Below are 22,872 nucleotides of genomic sequence, written 5' to 3'. Positions count from 1 at the left end.
AAAATGACTGTATTCATATACAGTATCTAAAAAACAAGCTTGTGGTTAATGTGTTTTTGGTGGGAAATTCTTTATTTGCCATTTTTGAAAAGTCTATTGCTTTATCTGAAGACTATTCTGCATTACTAAACATTGCAAACCATGTATATGGTCCTAAATTACATAGTATACAACTATGTTCAGAATAACCTCTATTCCAGTATTCACACATACCACACATATTTACTAAAACATGATCTTTACATTCTACCTGCCGTACTAGAGTATATGCAGTCATTTGTAAAGTGTTGTCCTGTATTTAATGTGGGTGCTACAACTTACCTGCAATTATGGTTTAATCCAAATCATGGCTCTACAGAATGCTTACAACTAAATAAGTAGTCTGAAGAAGAAATGACTTCTTGTCAGTCATCTAATCCATCTCTGTGAAGATCGTATCACACGCCAACTGCGCTTTGCAACCGCCTTGCTGCTGCTCGGGGCAGGCTGTCTTTTGTGGCAGAAGCCACACCTCCAATCAGAGCCAATCACTTTGTAGTTCAGGGATTCAAACAAGCCAGGTAAGGAAGCACCCTCTCACCACCAAGCATCACATGCCAACTGAGCTTTGCATGCAAATAATGTGGGATGCAGGTCTAATGTTAAGCCTGTGAAAATAACTTTGAACCCAGACAATTCTCTCCAGTCTGCTCCACAATATCCTATTTCTAAAACAAGCAGAAAAAGGTATATGTCCTGTTATTGAATCACTGCTTAAACAAGGCATTATTGTGCCCACACGCAGCACATGCACTACTCCTGTTCTTCTGATAAAGCATGGAAAAGATACTTATCCTTTTGTCAAGATTTATGCATCGTTCATGCAGCTGTGTTACCTACTTTTCCTGTTCCGAACCCTCCTATTATTCGGTCCTGCACCCAGTCAGTCAGCACTGGTTTATGTTTTTGGATACAAATATACAATTCTCGTTCACTATACTGCCTATGGGGCATGTAGAAACCCCTATTCTTTCTCTCTAAATCTTGGGTCGCTGGCATTTAAAGGAGGGTGTGTGAAGGTTCAGTAGGTCAACAAACTTTTACTGGCATCTCCCTCATTGAAGGCTTGCAAACAAGATTCTTTTGATCTATTGACAGTTCTTGCTCATAAGGGACATAAGGCTGTTAAGGAAAAATTGCAACTTTGACGCAAGTACATTAGCCAGGCCATAATATTTTAGCCTGCCAAAGACATTGGACCCAAGACCACATTAAGGTGATCCTTCAGGACCCAGACAAAAACCAATTAGATTGTTCCTTCGGATGGTCAGTTATTGTCAACAGTGGGACCTGAGCTGTACCCCAACTGTTAAATCACTTCAAAACATAACCCTTGATCCTGTTACTGAGCTCCTACTCAGGTCCATGGGAGCAGAGTAAGCCTTTGTCAAAATTTAGCAGGAATTGTAAAAAGTCCCAGTTCTGCTTTGCCCAATTACCAAAGCCCTTCACACTTTTCTGATGGGAGTGATGGGTTTGCACAAGGAGTTTTGACAATTGCATGGTGATAACATGGTCCAATCTCATACTACAGCACAGCGCTAAGTTCCATGGCTGCTGGTTTGTTCTCATGCGTCCAAGTAGTTGCAGCCACTGCTTTATTGGTTGAGAAAGCCAATGGGTTTGTTCAGGGACAGCCCCTTAGTGTAGCTGTCCCACACCCTGTACTTGCTTTATTGTTGAAAGGAAAAAACTCACATTTCCAACTCCGGATTCACCCGGTATGCACAGTGCCTCATCTCAGCCTTAAATGTTGCCCTCAGCATATGTTCCATTTTAAATCTTGCCTCTATGTTCCCGACCCCATCTGATGGTGAACTCCATGATTATTTTGTACTGGTAGAAAGCCTTATGAATCCTAGAGCATACCTGAAAGATGTGCCTTTGCACAACCCTAAAATGACTCTCGTTGATGGCTCTCGTTTACATAATAATGAAAGGGGCACAGTCTCTGCTGGATATTCTGCGTCTTTGCAGTGGCGATAGTTAAATGCAGAAGGTGCGATACTGCAAAGTCTATTACTGTAGCAGGCAACTCTCTAGCTGATAAATCTGCTCGAAATGCAGCTTTAACCGGGCGCCCCTGGCTCCCAATGATGTCCATATCTGTGTTTCAGTTCAACAGTCACTGATTGCATCTCTTTGCAGTCAGGGTGTAATGCAAGATCAAGCACCAGAGTCTGAGAAGGAGCTGTAGTAGAGAATATCCTTTAAGTTACATGGTGATGCTCTTTGGCACTCCCCGAATAGCCACCTCATAGCGCCTACAGTGAACCTACCTTATCTAGTCAGACTAGCGCATTCTATCATACACTGTGGTAAAGTGGATATGATTGAGATAGTGAACCAGAATTGGTTCGCTTCTTATTTTACTACCATAGCTCACACATATTGTAATCATTGTTCTGTGTGTTTAGCCGATAATGTGAGAAGAGTAGCAAAAATAGTAGCGTCTGAACATCCTGTTCCAGAAGGCCCATTCCTGAATGTCAACATCGACTTTATACAGCTTGCAAAATGTATGAATTATGAAAATTTCTGGTATCTCCAGACATTTTTTCTAGATGGGTAGAAGCCTAACCCTGCTAGTGCCATCTTTACTTTCACTGTGCTTACCACCCGCAATGCAGCTGAACAGTAGAACGCTATAACTGAGATCGTAAGGTCCGATTGTCTAAGGTGTGCCAAGAGACAGGCCTCAAGTGGCCTGAAGCCTTGCTCCTGGTCTTACTGCACATGCACAATAACCTTCAACAGAAAATTAGTCGATCCCCCCCCATGAAGTCCTTTCAGGATGCTCTATGCATATGGGTACTTCCTCTCATGTCTACACACCATCTAAATCTCTGTCCTGAAGACGAAAAGGTGGTGTTAGATTATTACAAATCTGTTTTCGACATTGTGGGAATACTCCATGAATTACTGTTCACTCAACTCCAGAAGGCTCTAGAACCATGTCAGTGTCTAGAACCCCCGCCAGAGTAGATGCCAATTCTAGTCTCCCAGAGAGCACTGAGACTAGGGACCCGCAAAGGGACCTCGTAATTGGGCGGTAAGGGATTACCGGCACCAGTGCCCTTACTGGTACCGGTAATCTCTTACCGCCCGGGTCGTAATGAGGCCCAAAGTTCCAAAGTTTTCTTGGTTGTGCGCCAGTTCCCTTGGGTATCCCAAGATAAGGTATCTTTTCGATTTTTACCTTCTTAACAAGGTTATTATTGTCTTGCCCTGGTTACTTTCCATGTTGTGGGAGACTTGGTTTATTCACCTGCCATGTGCTACCTGTCTTTCTTCCCGACACTTGGACGAGGATGATTTGGGTGGATGAGAGGGTTGCGAGTGCCCAGTTCACCCGTCTGTTTTTATAGATGAACCCGATTATCTGGGGTTTCTCTCTTTCTCAGAACCACCAGTTACTTCAGCTAATGTTAGGGATTTCTTATGGGGGGGGGGGGGCACACCCTCTCTCTGGGGTCTGCTCCACCCCCTTGGTAAGACCACCAGTCCACGCGAGCACCCGGATGCTCTTGTCCTGCTGGGTACCTGATCAATAATCTTGCTGGTTTTCCACTGCGTTATTACAGGGCTCTGTGATCAGGGCATCTCTGGGGCTCGGCTGGGCTTCCTCCCGTCGGGATCGGCTTCCTGCGACAAATGTTCTCTTCTGTAGAGCCTCTGTACGCTTACAGCGGTTTTCAGTCCTGCCGGCACGGTTTTGCCCAGCAGCACACCATCCGGTGTACTTCGCTGGGTTATCAACTGTATGGCCACTCGGCTGCGAGAGGTCAGAGCTCACCGGGCTGTGTAATCGCATCTCCAATCGGCAACGTCTTTGGGCGAACCAGCTTCCCCCGTGCACGTCCTCTGGAACTGCCATCAGTCTTTCGTCTCTTCTGGGGCCCGCAGATGGATCGAGCACTTTGGAGCTCACTCATCGATGCTTTTTCATTTTCTACGTTTCTTTCTTATTGCTCTGCTTCCACAACTTCTGCCACCCCAGCCACTACTACTCCCTGAGTATTGTCCGTCTTCTGTTTTTATTCTTAGATTCTTTCCAATGGTTAGACAAAGACTAGAGCATCGATTACTGCTCCCAGGTCTTATCCTCGCATCCCCATATGGTCTCCTCTTCTCAGTTTGGTAATCATTATCCTCTATGGGATCTCTTCTCTTTTTTGTCTCAGTGTCATTTACATAGGTTACTGGTGGTATCTTGCATTAGTACACTGGTTTATGTGGCATATGAGTGTTTAGAGTAGGGAAAGTTGTGGAAACATTTTGGGGATATGTGTTAACTACTGGTGCAGAGTTTCCCCCCCCTTAAGCCTAGGGACGATATCCTCAGATTTGTCACAGTAATTATCTATATCGTACATACATTTGAAAGGTCGTTTTGACCCATTGTTCAGCCCACAGTGCCTGGAATGTCTCTCTGGGTGATTGATTGATATGTAATTTTGAGTGTCCTTGATCCAGGGACACGTTTCCTGAAGTGCTCAATACTGTTTTCCACATTCTTTGAATATTAGTTTGAATTATTTGGACAGTGGTGCCCATCCTTACATTCATTTAAAATGACCTGTAGCTGCCTCAACCAGGTAGTATGCTCGGCAGCAACGGTCAGAGCTCAGCTTAAAAATCTAAGGGGAACTCATGGATGCCACTTTGTTAATGCTCTGATGCAGCAGGGAGACTGTACTCTAGAGCATGGTTCAATCACTCTGTTCTGGCAAAATCAGACTAGGGGGGAGGACTGCTCCAATCTCTGCACAACTCCAGATCAAGGAGTCACAGCCATCACGTTTCAAAGCAGACCTGAGAATGATAACCTTATAGGAGCTGTGCAGGAAAGAGGCTATCTTGGGGCATGGTTGGGTTTGAATGAAGCAAACCGATTTGGTTATATACTAATAAGTTTGGATACCTTTTGCATTTTCATCTTCACACAAAGGTAGTAGCGGCTCGGGAAAGCAGATGTAAAATAAATGCCTTTTGGGCTCCAGTAAAATAATGTTTTCTTATACCATGAGAAATGAACCAGAGACAATTTTTAATGGAAGTGGCAGTGATGGAAACCCTTTTGAGAGAAAACTCCAAAAGGTGGTGCATCAGACCAATAGTGAGAGCAGCACCAAAAAGCAACACCTCACAATGTTAAGCCAGGTTACTGAATAGTCAGCCCTCATTGCGCACGCTTCCACCTGGGCCCTATTATGATCACACAGATACCCACCTCTTGTTTCACAAGTCTGCAGTTCTAAACTATAGCTCAGAAGTTCTACCTTCCCTTTACTGTACTGCTGTGCAGGAATTCATCCAATCTACTTTACTGTCTCACAGAACAACACTCACCTGTGACCCCCCCATAGTTCACCCCCCCCTCCAGCATTAACAAACTAACCCAAAATCAAACAAATGTACTGCCAGCATCCAATGACACCTTACCCAGCTGTGCGGGCTGCAGGATTGGCAACAGCGGCCCACAATAGGTCGGTACTTCCCAAGAAACGGGTTGATGTTTCCGATCTTTAGCCCAAGACGAATTGGCCAGTCCCGAACCTGAAAAGAAATCAAAGAGACATGAAATGAAACACACAGTAGGGTGGCTGTCAAGAATGCAGTGCATGATGTAGAAGGGTGGACGGCCTGTCACAGAACAACATTGACTTAGGGGAGAAGGGTCTCTGCCCAATTTCAGCACACTGCTAAGTGGAGAGCATGTGAACAATACAAGTTGGGGGAGGGCAGCAGGGGTGTGGCGCTGGTGCAAGTACAGTCTGTGGACCACCCAGGCCATATCCCCAGAAGAGCATGTGAACTCGGAACTCACCCAAGTGACTACAGCCCATGAACAACAGGGATGAAAACAGCCTGAAAACAAAATTGAGGAGACTTGACGAAGAGACAATGAGCATCTGGGGGTCCTGGAGATGAGAGACCTTAAACAACTTAAATGAGCCTTAAATGACTCTGGGAAAACAGGTGGCAAAGGCTTCTGAAGGCAACGCAACACTGATGTGAGGCCAAGTGAAGCGGAGCCTAGGACCACTAAATCAGAGAAACTGTGAAATATGCATTCATTCCTAAGTGCAAAGAAGTATAGATCATGGAAGCGATCAGTTTTAGAGTACCCCATATGCATGGCTGTGTTAAGAGTACCGTTTAACCACCCCCTATGCCTCAGTCCTGAATGATAGAATATCAGGCCTGCCCCACACCCTTCACTTTAGTCACTGCATTTTCTGGATACCTCAAGCGCAACTGTTCATAAGGTCGGGCACATCATTGTTGCCCTAAAGACCCTCTTTCCTCTACCTTGGGCGCCTATCCATGGATTCACTTACATTTCCCTGATGACGAGTCAAGTGTGCAGCCTGGATGGATGAGAGGATCTCTCCGTTCTGAGCCATTCTTGTGGAAGCTTGTGCCTACTCTGGGTCTGCTATAAATCTCTCACTTCCTCCTCATCTCACCCAGATAGTCTTCGCAATGGTGTCCAATGGTGCACAGCTGTATTCTTCAAGAAAAAATGAAGGATCTACAGAAAGGATACAGACATACATTTCTCACATCAGTGATGTGCCCAGCTCAAAACACATAAGTAAGGTTTAAATTACTTACCTGTATCTATTGTTCTCCGGCATGGATTCACATGCTCATGAATATTCCCCACCGTCAGGCTGTGAATCCAAAAAGAAAAAACAGTTTCACTTTCACTTTAAAACTGTATTTCTCCTCTAAACCAATCACTGTCCTCGAGGTAATACTGCACCCATCCAACGACAGTCCCCTCCCTTAGCTCCACCCCTGGTGGCCATCTTCAGATTTAGTAAGCACGTAAAGTGTCAGTATGAGTCAAGAAGAACAACTGCGGGAAAGCAGGAGGGTTTGCATGTGAATCGATGCCAGACCCATGCTGGAGAACATAGGTAAGTAACAAACCTTCTACAGCATGGGATCTGGCACCGCTGCACATGCTCGTGAATAACAATTACACAGCAGTACATATACACAACCAAGGGAGTTGGCAACCTCAAACAAATAGGTGACGTAGCTTGGCCGACTCAGGAATCCTCCCTGGAATCCCTGTCGACGCAGTAGAACCTTGTGAAGGTTAGAGTGAACCTACACGTAGCAGCCCTGCAGATGTCGAGCAGGGGCACACCAGAGAGAAACGCTGTTGCTGCGATAGCTCTGATGGAGTGGGCTCTCGGCCGGCCTGGCAGCAACCTGCTAGCCAGTCAACGACAGTGCATGATGCAGCCAGAGAGGCATCAGAAGATGGAAACCTTCGACAAGGACTTGACAAACAACTGAGAAGTCTTCTGAAAATTCTTTGTTCGCGCCACATAGTACTTCAAGGCACAAGCAACATCCAGCGAATGCAAGGCCCCTTCCGCTGGTGACGAGAAATTAGGAAAGAAGACCGGTAAAACCAAAGGCTCGTTAAAGTGGAATTCTGACTGTACCTTTGGCATAAAGGATGGGTGTGTAAGCAGTACCACCTTTGCAGTGTGGAAAGACAAGCAAGGCTACTCGCAAGACAAGGTCTGAATCTCCTCAACCTGCCTGGCCGAGGTGAAAGCCACGGGGAAAGCAGTCTCCCATGAGAGAAACTTGAGTGGGGCCTGATGCATAGGCTCGAAGGGCGCTCCCGTGAGCTTAGTTAGCACAACATTGAGCTCCCAAGCCGGAGCAGGTGTCTTCACCGGTGGGAAAGTCATGAAAAGTCCCCTGAGGCACTTCTTAACGAGCCTGCGAGACCACAGCGAGATGCACATTGATAGAGGCGTGAGCCAGCCCGGCTTTGGCTAGGGAACACAAGTAAGATAGAAGTTGTCGAGCCGTGGCACGCAGAGGGATAATCTTCTGAGTCCTGCACCAAATCGTTTCCATTTTTGTCCGTACAACTTCAACGTCGACGGGGCTCTGGCCCTGGCCAGGATGTCCTTACATTCTTCGGGTACAGCATAACCTCCAAACTCTAGGGCTGCAGGAGCCATGTCCTCAGGTTCAGAGACTCTGGGTTGTGATGCAGAATCGCCACCCCCGACCCCTCTGGCGAGAAGGTCGGGGGACAGTGGCAGCCAGATGGACGGGGCCACTGACAGGCGTAGTAAGTCCGGATTCTTGATTTGCCTTGGCCACGCCGAAGCGACGACTATTATCCTGCAATGGCACTATCTGAGTGTGTTCATCACACGTAAGAGAAGTGGAAATGGCGGGAAGGCATACAGGAACCATCCTTCCCGCGGGAACGAGAACGTGTCCCCCATGCTCCTCGGCTGAGGCAACTTGCTGGCGACTCTTTGGCATTTGGTGTTCACCGGTGTCACAAAGAGGTCGATCTGAAGCTGACCCCATTTGCCAAACAGAAAATCCACCTGGTTCTGGCGAAGCTCCCACTCTAGGCAAGAACGCTGTTCCATGCTGAGCGAGTCCGCAATGGTGTTCTCGACTCCCGCTAGGTGAAACAGAACTAGGAACATGCCTAGACAAACAGCCCAGCGCCACAGGTCCTGGGCCTCCTTGGAAAGTGCTGGAAGAGCGGGTGTTAGGCAGAATCCTGTGCAGTTCCCTTAGGGAGCACTACGGAACATTAGGACTACAGGTGAGAGCAATAAATCCCCTTTGGTATCAGTCTGTACCACAAAGATTTAGTTGGTAGCTGTGGCTGAGCAGTCAGACTTATCTCAAGAGGGAGATGAGCAGTATTCAGGGTTTACACAATAGGCCTACAGTACTATGGCACAAGGAAACACTGACCAAAGCTTAGTATTAAAAAGTATATATATATATATATTTTATACACTTCTAGTAAACCACATTTATTACGGTCATCAAGCAAGTTAAAATAAGTCAAAGAAAAATATACACACTCCCTAGTTAAAATGTAGACTAAGTGAACCAGAGTGAAAACTGAGCAAAACCGCACAGTGAAAACCACGCACAAGGGATGCTCCATCTATTTCTCACAAGGGAGGGGAAAGCACAAGTTATTTAGAAATAGCTTCTTATACACCCTAGCAACAGTTCCCATAAGTTTGTGAACCAGTTTAAGCAAGACAGTGCATCAGTATAGGAAAAACTTAAATGAAAACTGAGCAAAATGGCATTTCACAAGTTTCAAAAAGGGGAAGAAAAGGGTAGTTTTAAGAAGTAGGTTTACCAACACAGTTCTAGTTGAGAAGAAAGCTAAAGAAGGCAGTTCTAACAAATGTAGCCAGAGTCAGTAGGCCTGTGCCAGAGTCAGTGGAACAGGGCAAGGGCCCAGGAGCAAAATGTTCTTCTAGCTGCAGTCAGGTCTTTCGTTCATGATTTTGAAAAGGTGGATGCAGAAGGTGAAACGACAGTGTTAGGAGAGAGGGGTGGCCAACCCAACAGGTAGGTTAAGGATTTAAAACACCTTTAGAGCTACCGCATAGAAAGGGCGGCCTGGTGGAACAATGTACCTTTAAAATGAAGAAGTGGCTCCTGCGGTGGCGGTTGTTCCTGGTAGTTCCTGCAGTTCGGGGGATCCAGCAGAGGAAGAGGCTCCCGTCATGGAGAAGGTTCGAGTTACTGCACTACCCAGGGATGAAACCAGCCGCGGTGCTGCCCGACTAATAAAAAGGTACGCTTATTTAAGTCGTAGTCCGGGTGGACTGGTGCCTGGCTATCCGGCCTCCGAGTACAGGGTACTGGTGATTCGACCAAGGCAGGTCCAGGAAGGCGATTGGCAAACTGGTTGGTCCCACCAGCTCAAGGGAAGAAGGCTATTGCAGATGAAGATCTTCTCTCATCGTGTGGAGAAAAGTGGTGAGACGCTGCAGCAGGGCTTCACCAGTGGTTCAGTCGTTGCAGATGTATTTGGCTTCTCTCCTCTTCGGCTTCTTAGTTCCAGTGGCGACGTCTTGCTCTTCCAGTCCTCAGGACCCTGCTTTTATGCAAAAAGAACCCCATTCATATAGCCTAGCTGTCGCTCACACAGTGGAGTGGTCATCCTTGGCGGGAGACCCTCCAGCCTATCAGGATAGAGTGCGACATGGGTTGCTGAGGCAACCCTGTCCAGGGGTCTTACTCCCCCCTCCCACACAATGGACCCACCCCAGACTCAGTGGCACCAAAAGGAGGGCTTCTTGGCAGAAGCCCGCCAAACGGACGAACAAAGGATCCCCGACCTGGGTTAGGAGTTTAGGGAAAGACACGAGAAAGAAGTTATATTAAAGTTCAGGCAAATAAAACCTACCGGAGTAAAGTTAATATTAAAATTATTAAAATGCACCGGCGGTATGTTAGAGGCTGTCAGAAAAAGTGGTAGCCTCGAACAATGGGAAAATCCCATAGGAAAATATTTGCGGTCGAATATTTATGGTAGTAACCACTGCCACCAGCCAGAAACTTTGAGAGAGCGACTGTACGGTACCCTCTCGAAAATTAACATAAGGGAAAAACTATTAACCCTTTCCAGTACCTCCATAGTAAGATGGGTTGTACTGGTTTAGTTCATAAAAGTTGACTAGTAAAATCAATTGGGACTTTACATGCCCTGGGAGACAGTAGTCAGTCCCAGGGTATGGAGTCTATGTTTGGGGGTCGCTACAACACCCCTGTGTCACTGCACTGAGGGTGCTGTGTAACACATGTGAATAAAGATGGTTCCTATGAAGGTGAGAAAAACCCCATAGACATTAAACACAAAAATAGCCTAGAACACACATAGCAAAATTGCCTAAGAGTGGGAAAAAGAGTCTCACTCTTAGCAGGAAAAAAAGAAACAAACCCTTCAAATCCAGCAAAGCTGCTGGGGGACTCTTATAGGTAAGGGAAATTAGCCATAGAATGAGAATTCTCCCTAACAGCGGGTCCCCCTTGTTTCTGGATGTAGAACATGGGGATGGTGTAGTCTGAAGATTTTTACCGCCTTCACCTTCCAACGATGGGAGAAAAGACTTTTGGGCGCAGAATACGTCCTGATGTTCCAGGACGTTGATGTGTAGGCCCTTCTCCTCCGGTTGCGAAAGGCCTCTGGCGTGCAACTGTCAGGTGTGGACTCCCCATACTTCTAGAGAGGCGTGGTGACTGTCTCCTGCTAAGGAGGAACCTGAAACAGATCTCCCTGGAGTAGATGTGGACGTACGCCCCACCACCGAATCGACCAATGGAACGCCTTGTGGAGCGAGTTCTTGTCCGCAAACCTGCAACCACCTCGCATCCAGGAACTCCTGGAGAGGTCTCATGCGAAGTCTACACAGGTGAACAAGGCTGATGCGGGAGCACGTCATGCCCAGCAGTGACTTGATGGACCGAACCATTGCCGTCTGCACCAACAAGCGCTGTACTTTGCCTTGTATGGCTCTCACCCTCTCCTCCGAGGGTGATGCCAAACATCACTGTGTTGAGTCGGGCACCTTTAAGCAGCGCTTCCTGAGATGGCATCAAGCAAGACTTTGGATAGTTTATGGAGAACCCCAACTCCATCAGCAGATGTACGGTTCTCCATGTGTGTTTGCCCGCCAGAGCTGGCCACATTTGCCAAACAGAAAATCTACCTGGTCCTGGCAAAGCTCCCACTTGTGGCTAGAACGCAGTTTCCCTGCTGAGCGAGTCTGTGAGGAGTGGGAACGCACCAGCCAGTCATCCAGGTAGGGTTATACGTGGATACCTTGTAGACTAAGATGTGTTGCCACCGGGGCCAGGCACTTCGTAAACACCCTTGACCCGATTTCAGGCCGAAAGGCAGAGCCTTGAACTGGTAATGCTGACCTTGAACGATGAACCCTAGGAACTTGCAGAGTTTCTTGTGAATGGGGTTGTGGAAGTATGCGTCCTCCAGATCTAACGACATCAGAGGTTTTCCTTACTCCAGCTGGCCGAGCATGTGTTGCAACGTGACCACCCGGAACATTTGGGACTTCAAGTACTTGTTGAGATGATGACAAAGATACAGGATAGGCCTCCAACCCCCCATTTTCTTTCGAACAAAAAATTATCTGCAGTATACGCCGGCGCCCCAGAGACGCTGGGAGACGGGTTCTATTGCCCCCTTCTGTAACATGGCCCGCACCTCCTGCAGAAGCTGTGGTCTGTGTTCTTGTCGCTGAATCGGAGGAATACAAGGAATACGAGGACACCTGCACTGGAACTCCAAGGTGTCCCGAGAGCCTCCAGCACCCATCTCTCTGTGGTAATCATCTTCCACGTGCGGATGAACTTCGCCAGCTGGTCTCCCACCAGGCTACATAGTTGGGGACCCAAGGCCACAGCCTGTTCATGCCTGCTTCGGAGAGGTAAAGGGGGGGGTTGGAGATCTGCACTGCCCAGCGGGCGCGGCTGCCGCTGTCCTTTTCTGCCTTGAGAGCGACCCCTGTACGCTTCCTGAGAGGCGGAGTGTGGAGGCTGTCAGTACGTTGAATAATAACCTTTGGAGGATCTTCCTAGTTTCCCTCTTGAAGAGCGAAAGGATGACATCTGTCGCGGCTGCAAAGTTCCTTCCCAAGGAGCGTGCCATCTCCGTGTCGGTCTTTATCGCTTGCAAAGACTCGTTGACGGCTTTGCCAAAGAGGTTCTCCCAGTTGAACATCATATCCAGTACCTTAATCCGAATGGACAATTGTTGCCTTCAACCAACGTTGGCAATGCAGGGACACCCCGTTTCCCATCTGGCGGAAACCTGTGTCTGCAATGTCCACTGCCACCGTGATGGCGTGATCCAAGGCCACTTGCGCTTCCTGAAAGAGTTCCAGTGCCTCGACCTTCTTGTCCTTGGGCAGGAAGTCCAGAATAGGACCCAACTTGAACCATAGTTCCCAGTCATTTCGGGACAAGATGGCCAGGGCGTTAGCTGCCTTGATGGTAGAGGCTACCGTATAAATTATCCTTTTGCCCATTGCATCCAGCTTCTTCCCCTCCTGGTTTGAAGGTGCCATGGCTGCCGATGAAGGGTTCGTTGAGCGCTTCCTGGATGCTGCTGAGACCACTGAATCGGGTGAGGGCTGAGACTGTAAGCACCTGGTGCTGAATCTGGAACCCTGTACTTCTCAAACCTGTCCCATTTGGTCGGGCCGTACTCAGGTTTTTTAATTAGAGCCAGGCCTTCCTCCCAGATGTAGTCCATGAAGGGAACAGGCATGATAGTCTTTCTTCTCGACTCACGCCGTTGGTATTGGAAGCCTTCTTTCTTGGTCTCCTCGGGAGGTAACAAACAGTTATGATCGAATGAAAGGATCCAACTTTGTCGGGCGAAGGCCCTATGGGGCTCATCCACATGCAGCGTCTCGCAGTCGGCCACGATGAAGTCCTCCTCGTCGTTGACCATAGCCGTGGTAGCTGTGTCTGTGCCTGTGTGCAGGTCCAGAGCTCTGGGTGGATTCTTTTCGTGACAAGGTGGTGGAGGAGTCTGATGATGGAGAGGACCAGCGCCCCCTTTGGCCTTTCTCTTTTGCGTGGGCGAGCTTAGCCTCTGAGACTCCTGCGTGTCCTGTGAAGGCGTAGGTCCTGGAGGCATCCTCTGCTGGATTTCGGTGACCAGTGTCAGCAGGGTCATTAGACTATCCAGCGACATGTCCCTAGTTCTAGGGGTGAACGGAACCAGCGGTGTAGGATCTGGTCTGACACGACTCAGGTTGCGAGCAGGAGAGCCCTCGTGATCTGTGTAGCAATTGACCTGCAGATCATTGCCCTAGTCGGTACTCTAGTAGATCTGCTCTGGCCCATTTGGGACAGCCTGCTGGTCCACGAACTGGGGGGGGAGTTCCACTAGAGGGGCCATCCCTCTCTCCTGCTCCGGCGTCTGCTGGGTCTGTGTGGTCGCAGGGTCCTTCCCTAACCCCGGAGTAGCCGCCGCCGCCTTTGTCGAAGTTTCCGCAGCCGTATCACATCTCGAGGGTAAGGACACCCATGGAGTGGCCGCCACCTCCTTCGCGACCCACTATCCTTCAAGGCTATCACAGCGGTCGCTGTTGATTTAGTCGACGATGAGCTCGTCGACGATGAGCTCGTCAACGCTTTTGTTGACAGTGCCATTGACCTGGCATGCTGCAAGGTCTTTGCCAGCTTGGACGAGTCCTCTCTGGACTTGTCCTTCGACATCTTATCCACGGACACGCAGAGTTTTGCCCGGTTTGGGGACTTTCTCTTTAAAAGAGGACCCTTTCAATGGTAGGCTCAACGTAGAGGCAGAGTGTGATAGCGATCACTTTTTGCCCGACACAGGACCCGCATCAGTGGTGAACCCAGCGGTGCTAGCGGCGTGGAGCTTGGCCTTCTCTTGGACCCCCGCGAGCAGGGCATCCTCAAAGGATCTGGTCCTCCTCCTGGAGGTAGTTTGTTCCTCGGAACAGCCGGTCCTAGATGAGACTTGACTATGCCCCACGGCTGAGTCAGTGGCCTTGCTCAACTTGAGCCAAGCTGACAGTCTGCTGTAGCAGTCTTTTTTGGTTTTCTTCGAGAAACTATGGCACACCTTGCATCCCTCAAAATCGTGGTCCGGATGCAGGCAATATAAGCATTTAGGATGCCGATCTGTCAAAGTCTAGGCGGAGAGCACATGGCAGAGGCTATCTCTCACTGTATGCAAGTAGATTAAGGCAGATTCCGGAGACAATGCTAGCATTTAACAGATTAAAGGTACATAGCAAGTTTTAGTTGAAACAGGTATTCACAGGAACTGGAGGAGCAGGCTGTAAACAAAGACAGAGAAAAGGCAAAGACAAGCAAGTACACTGGGCAACATGGATTGATCAGAAATAAGGGTGTACTGGAATATGATAAGGGGTCTCCAGGGATTAAGGAAAGCCCTTGGGATAGGTACCAGCAGATTACTCTTAACAGTCATACAGCAACATCATGACTTAGACGTGCCGAGGAAACTGTTGTACTCAGTGATAGGGTAAAACTGAAAGACCATATACTGAGACAGGTACGACTTCAACGGACTAGGTGAAGGCAACAGAAGTCTTCCCTTATCTGATATGAACAGAGACCAACCCAGGGTCACACTGTAAAACAGATTCAAGTGGAGGCACCACAGTGGACCAAGATGTATACAAGTAGAAAGCAGCGTAGAAAGAAATAACCAGGTACAGGACAGGCTAGGCTATCAGAAGCTAGAACAGACAGGTTGCAAGGCAAGGAGCTCAGAGGAAGAGAGCAGAAGGCAGAGGGGTGTGTTAAGGCTGCCAGGCAGGGGCGCCCAAAGGAGCAGTGCGGAAGGCAGCGGAGTGTAGCAGAGCTGCCAGGTGGGAGCCCAGAGGAGCAGGGCAGAAGGTAGCAGAGTGCGACAGAGCCGCCAGTTGGGAGCCTAGAGGAGCAGAGCAGAAGGCTGCAGCAAACTGGAGAGGGAGCTGCAAGCATCAACAGCAACAGGAATCAAAGGCCAAAAGAGGATTTCCAGGAAAGGTCAAATACTGGTAACAGGAGCACCAGCACAAACTCCCAGTGGAAGCAGTTGATTGACAACAGCTTCTGTTCAAAATGAGCTTATAAAGGCCCTCCCAGCCAGCAGGGTGGAGCGGATTGCAGACTGTGGCAGCTGTGTTCAATTAAGCCCAGCCCTGGCTTCAGTAGCCTGCAGCAGTGGTTTCTAATCAAGTGCTCTCCAGCTCTCTGCAGCCTAGCCTGCAGTAGCTTGGAACAGGTGAATGCAATCAGGCACTCTGCTGCTCTTAGTAGCTTGCTGCAAACAAATGTATTTAGTATGCCTCCTCCAGCCCTCTGCCTTTTGGACAGCATACATGTCCCAGAATGCCTCTGCTGGTTCAACCCAAAAGCCGGAATGGAACACGCAATTAGATTAGTCCAAAACTGCAGCGGTAAAACAAGGAATTAAAGGCAGAGGTGCATGTAGTGGTGCTGGGTGGCAGGCGAGTAGAATCGTGACACGATCTTCCACAAAGACGTTCCTTAATCCACACTTCGCGCAGAGTTTGAAGAGGCTTTGACTTTCCTTCTTCTCTTGACACATGGTTGAAAGGCGCAAAGTAGGCCCAAGGCCTTCTCAAAACTCTGATGATGATTCAAAGCTGGATGAAGATTTTCAACAGTAGCAGATCCCCACTGCCGGCCTCTGTCCTTCGTCGAAGATAATTAAGCAAAAATCAGTCAAAATTCAAACTATTTTGGTTACAAATCAGAAAAAACACAAAATTTGCTCAGAGAGTAACTTGAGGACTCCCAACACTGAAGCGTGCGGTAAAAATCTGAAGATGGCCACCAGGGGTGGAGCTATGGGAGAGGACGACTGTCATTGGATGGAGGAAGTAGGACCCAGAGAACAGTGATTGGTTGAGAGGATAAATACAGTTTTAAAGTGAAAGTGAAACTGTTTTTTCTTTTACTGAGGATTCCCTGCCTGTAGACAGGGAATATTCATGAGCATGTAAATCCATGCCAGACACCATGCTGGAAAATGATTGGTCGGTCTTCTCCCAGTGAATTGTTCAATCAACCCCTAAAAAAGGTTTTGCTCCTGCTGATCACTAATCGAATACATTATTCCATTTCCACAGCTACCAGAATCAAATTGGTATAAACACTGTGCATCCCCAGTTAAGAAAAACGTTGCTTCTTGCAAGCAATATCTCCTCCTCTTCACTTCAATCAAGTACATGCATTGAACTCCACAGGTCGATCAGCTCATCTACGGGACCACACACGTTGGAAGAAGAAGGTGAGAGAGTGGTGCGTGAATACTTAGGTTTCTTTTGTATAGCACCAAACATGCTGTAGATGTGGCTTCAAGGCGCTTGGCAAGTGGTGGAAGAGGTGGATTTTCAGTAGTTTTCAGAAAGGTGGTTGGAAGTGGAGCATAGATTGACAGGGAATAAAGAAGGACCCATTTCTGGAAGAACTAAAGCTTCAAGCCCATATCAATGAAATGCCTGGTAGGAGGACAAATTCAGATTAGACGATCAGAGGTTGCGAGGGGGTTAATAGATGGCCCATTTGCTTCTGAAGTAGTCCAATGCTACTGCCTTGAAGTGGTATGTGAACATGACAGATTTTTCAATTCAAATCTCTCTTTAATGGGCAACCAGTGACGGGACTTCAGAGCAGGTGTGCCGAGATTCTTTTGGGCCAATTGAGGATTACTATCGCTGCATGGTTTTGCACACCTTGGAGTTGAAGTAGGAAGAGACCGCAAGTCCATAAAATCAGGTGTTGCAGTAGTCCAGCCCTGACAATTCAATAGTGTGGATAATCATTATCTTTTGGCTCAAGGAGAGCAGTGGTAAGATTTTTGTTTGACGTTTTTCAGTTTGCAGATGGCAGAAGCTGAGATTTTGGAGAGATGGGCAGAGGCATGTTATTATCCATGTTGCCTCCAAGGTTCCAAGAAGCATTAATAGGCTGTGTAGAGGTGCCCAAGCGGTTTGTTTAGCATCTTGGGATTAAATGGGCCAATGAGTTGGCAAAGATGAGAATTTCCGACTTGGATACATTGAGGCATAGACAATTGTTTTTTATTCAGGGACTTAGAGTTTAAAGACAGACTTGGTTGGATTCAACAGGGTCTCGATCTTCTAGTCTAAAGACAATGTGTGGGTCGGCCGCATAGTAATGGGAGCACAAGTTGAAATATTTGATCAGATCAGTCAGATGTAGATTTTAAAAGAGGATGAGAGAAGCCTTGGCAGACTCCATGGATAAAAAGATGGAGGAGAAGGGGGGTGAGTCTGGTGGAGTAAGAGGTGTTAGAGATTAAGGACTTTTAACTAGAGCTGAACTTTATTTTGGATATTGTTAACGGGTGAAAATCAGAGAGGAGACTGATGGTATTCAATGCAGCAGAAAGGTCTAAGAGGATGAGGGCCATCAGATTTCTCTGTGTCCTTAATTCTTAGTAGGTTGCTGAAAATGCAGATCGTTTCGTTGACTCTTGCAGGTCGGAAGTCAGATTGTTGCTAGCCAAGGATATTAGGAGGTTTCAAGTTGTGTTGAAGTTGTTTAGTGGTGCATTTCACTTTTATTTTGGCTAATGCAAGGATGTTGACAATGGGGTGATTGCCTGGTTTTTGGAGTTGGAACCAGCTGCTTTTGGTAGGTGGGGGTGATTGGGAGCAGGTGGGATTTATCCAGTGGTTACAGAGATGTTAAGGGCATGGAAAAGAGATTAATAGGAGTTAGAACCCCACAGGAACGATCCAGCAGCACCATTGTTGCCACACAATCAGCCATCCAATGTGGGCAGAACCCCCTCAAGAACACATCAGGACTCTTCAAAAAAAGACTCTGGATTTCAAGCTCACAGTGCATAATGTGAACAATACAAGTCTTTTGGAGTCTGGAGGAGGGGGAAGGAGCTGAGGGGGGGGGAGCTGAGGGGGGAAGGGAGAGGACACATTATCAATTAGTGTCAGCAGGCCACCCTTCTGGAAAATACAGACCAGGACACAACTCTTAGGTCTGGGAAGATCTTCTCCCCCTCGGATGGTTTTCAAAGACATAGATTGAAAAGTGAGCCTGGGTCCTGGACTTAATATACCAATCACGAGGAGCAAAAACACTGACATGCGCAAATAAAGCATGTAGCATAATCAACCATTCTGTAACAAATACGAGAACCAAGGCAAGGCCAGATATCCTAAATCAGACTGGTTCCTGGGCATTCAACAATATGAACAAGGGGCAATTCGCCAAGACACCACACACAGGTATCCAATAATCACACTGACTCCCTGACTACACACGGGAGGTGCAGAAAGCTAGACAATCATTTGACCAGCTAAATAAACAGCTACAAATGATAAATGTCAAATACGTACTATTTTTCCCTGCTCAACTCAAAATATACCACAAGGGTACCATGGTCCACTTTAATGATCCCAAGGAGGCATGGCAATGGGCTGAGCAACACATAGAAAGGGACTGGTCAGCCTTCCGGAGTAACAGGGGCAGGAACCCCCAAAGCCCCCCGAACCAGAGACCCCCACCACAACAACTGCCGGCACAGGACCCACCGAGGGAGGTACGGGACTGACCGCCGAAGGAGACGGAACACCTCGCTCTTCTGATACCGGAGTAAGATGACAAAAGAGTAGCAAAAGTTGCGTTTTGCCGACCAACACAACGTGCAAAGTCAATGTCCGAACACTAGGCGGCCAAGGGAACTCACTATTCCCCTTCCACACAGGAAGAACGTCTTCTTGGACTGCCTGGTCCGAGAAGCTTCAGGTTATTGGGATTATTACTACGAGTTAATGTTTTGTTGTGTTTAAGCTGTCCGTTTTGACGGCTACTCCTTGTTGTTCGGGCGATAGATGCTTCAAATTGGGTGGAGTATGGGGAGGGGGAACGAAGTTTAACTAGTTTTGTTTCGAATGGGTCTAACAAGCATGACACACCTTCATACCAGAGAATGAAATGCACAAAAAAACAACAAAAGCATGCCACCCCTAGCGGTAACACCGCGCTCAGTCACGTTCTACACTCCTACACAGTCGATAGTAATGCCTAAGAGGAACTATCATGGCCATAAGTAGCAATACCCTCAGAACCCTGCCGTTCATGACATGGAATGTTAATGGATTAGGCAACAGCATTAAAATACCACTGGTCATGCAACTATTAAACAGTCTTTCTGCAGATGCAGTGTTCCTAACTGAAAAACATCCATCAGGCATGGTCTGTAACCTATTTAAACGCACCAACTATCGAAAGGCAATACACGCAGGTTTTACTATGGGCTTGCGTGGGGTACTCATACTGATACACAAGAACCTCCCCTTTCACCTAACCAGCATCTTCCAGGGGGCGGGGAAGATTCACGTACAGAACTGGGACACTATGGGAGCAATCTATAGCAATGCCAGTGGTCTATGCACTACCGGCCCTGCTGACCTCGCTAATCACTGACATCTCACACATAATCACTGGGGACACATCAGACGTTCTGGTCATAGGTGGATACTTTAATGAGGTTATGAATATAGACCTGGACTGTACACACTTACGAGGCAGAAACCCCAACACACGCACTAAACTTGCCACATTTGTTGATGCCCTGGGGTTGCGGGATGTCTGGCGAGATTTACATCCTGACAGAGAATACTAACCCTCTGGAGCACACGCCTCCCTTTCGAGATTAGATTATTTCTTTCTTCCTTCAGTAGATATACACAAAGCACAAGAGACACATCTGCTTCCCAGAGGGATTTCAGATCACTCCCCTCTGATACTGGAACTCAACACGACCAGACAAATTCCCCCTCCCTGGTGGCGCCTAGATAGCTACTACCTAGGATTTTCAGACCTAGTTGAACAGATCCAAAACGCCACAAAAACATACTTTGAATTAACCACAGGGTCCGTTGATAACCCTGGTGCATTATGGGAAGCATACAAGGCGGTGCTACGAGGTGTAGTCATCTCCTGGACTGCAGCTCACAAAAAAACACCTATCTACACTGCATGAGGCCGAACAGCAGATTAAACAGGCGGAGGAAGCCCACCTGGCTCGGGACCTACCCGAAACACAGCATGCACTATTGGTGCAGAAATGCCTTCAAAACATAGCTCTGGATAACGCTAGGCAAGCACACAGAGCGATGCACGCCAGAGTGTATGAAACTGGAGACAAAGCCAGCAGGATGTTAGCATGGTTAGAGCATAGGGATGAGGGGCACAGTCTGGTCAAACGGCTCAACCCCGAGAACTCAGAGCCACTGGTGACAGATAAGGACATAGCAGATGGCTTTGCGGCCTACTATGCTGACCTATACAGAGCAACCAGTCCCCCCCATTGATAGTTCGATCCTAGAAGGAATCTCCCTGCCCACTTTAAATGTCGACCAGCAAAATCACTTTGAGAAGGATATCAGAGGAGGAGGTGATAGCAGCTATGTCAGGACTCCAGAATGGGAAATCCCCTGGCCCAAATGGCTTCCTGATAGAAGTGTGGAAGAAGATAGACGCCCCCGAGATTGCCCCGCATATGCTACGCATGTACCAATACGCACGGGAACAGGGTTCCCACCCCCCCGGACCTAAGGGAAGCCACCATAATAGTAATTCCAAAGGCAGATAAACAACCCGACAAATGCAGTTTATATAGGCCCATCTCCCTCATAAATGGTGAAACCAAGATCCTTGCGAAAGTGCTAGCTGACTGCTTACAAAAGGTTATTCCATCTTTGATCCACCCAGATCAATGCAGCTTTATGCCACAGAGATCAACCTGCATGAATATACACAGACTACACTCAGCAATGGAAAGGGCCAGTACCCTTTGAAGTACGTTGGCACTGCTCGCTATAGACCATGAAAAGGCCTTTGATTCAGTTTATTGGGAGGCAACCTGGGAAATAATGCGCCACATGGGCTTTGGCCCCCAATTTATGAGCTGGGAGAAGCTCCTTTATAAACTCCCAAAGGCAGTGACCAGAGTTAATGGCTGGCAGTCAGGTGCCTTTCACTTGGGGAAAAGAACGAGACAGGGTTGTCCCATCGGCTATGATTTGTGCAATTGCAATGGAACCTCTTGTAATACTACTGAGGAGCCTGGGGGAATGGAGTGGCTTCCGCTGGTCAGTCACCTGGGAAGATAGAGTCTCATTACATGCAGATGACTTATTGATATATTTAAAAGACCTGATCAATCTTGCCCCTTGGTGACAACTGCTAGAGAGGTATGGCGCCTTCAGCGGCATGCGTGTGAATTGGGCTAAATCCATATTATTCCCGATAGGGGAAATAGCGATAAAGTACCGGCAATTTGTCCCTACCGTATAGAAACGATGCAATTCAAATACCTGGTCATACAAATTACTAAGGATCTCAAAGACTATGTACTGGTGAACCTACATCCCATAGTGGCGAGGTTCGCGAAGGATGTCCTCCATTGGATCTCCCTGCCGCTGACTCTGCTAGGCAAAGTAGCACTTTTTAAAATGATGAGCCTTCCCAGTTTTATACATATTGCAAAATGCCCCACTACACATCCCAGGACACGAATTTCACAAAATCGACCGTATCCTTCGGAAATTGCTATGGTGGGGAGGCCACCCGCGCATAGCACTCGCCACAGTCCAAAGATCCATATGGGAAGGAGGTATCGGACTCCCCCACCTACAAATCTATTACTGGGCCAGCCAGATGACGGTTGTGAACGATATGTTGCATGGGGATACATCCTTACCACACAGAGAAGCCCACACTGGCGATCCTAGAAAATCCTTTCTGGAGCACCTATACCGCAAGGTAAACCGCGCAGACCCCCCCAAACCATGCAATCACACATATGGGGTAGAAACACACAAACACATGGGATGGGAGAAAAAACGGAACCCCATACAATCGCTGTGGAATAATGGGACCCTCCCAGAGGTAAACAAACTCCCTAGATGGCCCTTCTGGACGACGCAAGGCATAGAAAAAATCGGGGATGTAGTACAGGAGGATTAATTAGTCCCATTTGACATTCTAGCAGCACGCTTCTCCCTCCCATGCACCTAACAGTACCACTACACTCAGATGGCACATGCATTGCCAACCCACCTTCCAGACATGGCCAATATGCCCGAATACACCCCAATGGAACGCAACATAATCCCAGAACAGATCAAACAAAAAGTCACCTGGGTCATGTACAATGCCATCACCTCCTTTGCCACTACCAAACTGGCAAGTCTGAAGGCTAAATGGGAGCGGGATGTGGGGGGAGGTGAAACCGGTGGAATGGATAGCTGCCTTGATGTACCCCCGGGAAATAGCCATCTCTTCCAGACTTAGACTCATTCAGCTTAAAATCCTGCAACGGACATATTATCCGAGAGTGGCACTTTTCCGCTGGGGCAAATCCTCAGACCCATTATGCCTGCGATGCAGGCGCGAAGAAGGCCCTTTCTACCACATCCT

At 47.8% G+C, this 22,872-nt stretch overlaps 1 protein-coding gene across 1 annotated transcript in view; it reads right to left on the bottom strand.

The window, feature by feature from the left end:
- GPAT2 (glycerol-3-phosphate acyltransferase 2, mitochondrial) overlaps positions 1 to 22,872 on the bottom strand; it is a 2,680,481-nt gene that overhangs the window by 2,520,582 nt on the left and 137,027 nt on the right. The window contains exons 2-3 of the mRNA XM_069619102.1: positions 6,384 to 6,577; positions 5,485 to 5,598 (exon numbers count right to left, since the gene is read on the bottom strand). Coding sequence (XP_069475203.1) covers positions 5,485 to 5,598; positions 6,384 to 6,449 — 180 coding nt within the window. The 5' untranslated portion in view covers positions 6,450 to 6,577. The remainder of the gene's footprint in view (positions 1 to 5,484; positions 5,599 to 6,383; positions 6,578 to 22,872) is intronic.

This window comes from Ambystoma mexicanum, chromosome 10 (genome assembly GCF_040938575.1).
Source record: "Ambystoma mexicanum isolate Mex_15411 chromosome 10, UKY_AmexF1_1, whole genome shotgun sequence".
In the NCBI taxonomy this organism is placed as follows: Eukaryota; Metazoa; Chordata; class Amphibia; order Caudata; family Ambystomatidae; genus Ambystoma; species Ambystoma mexicanum.
Note: the sequence above shows the minus strand (reverse complement) of the source record. Positions and strands in the feature narration are given on the sequence as shown.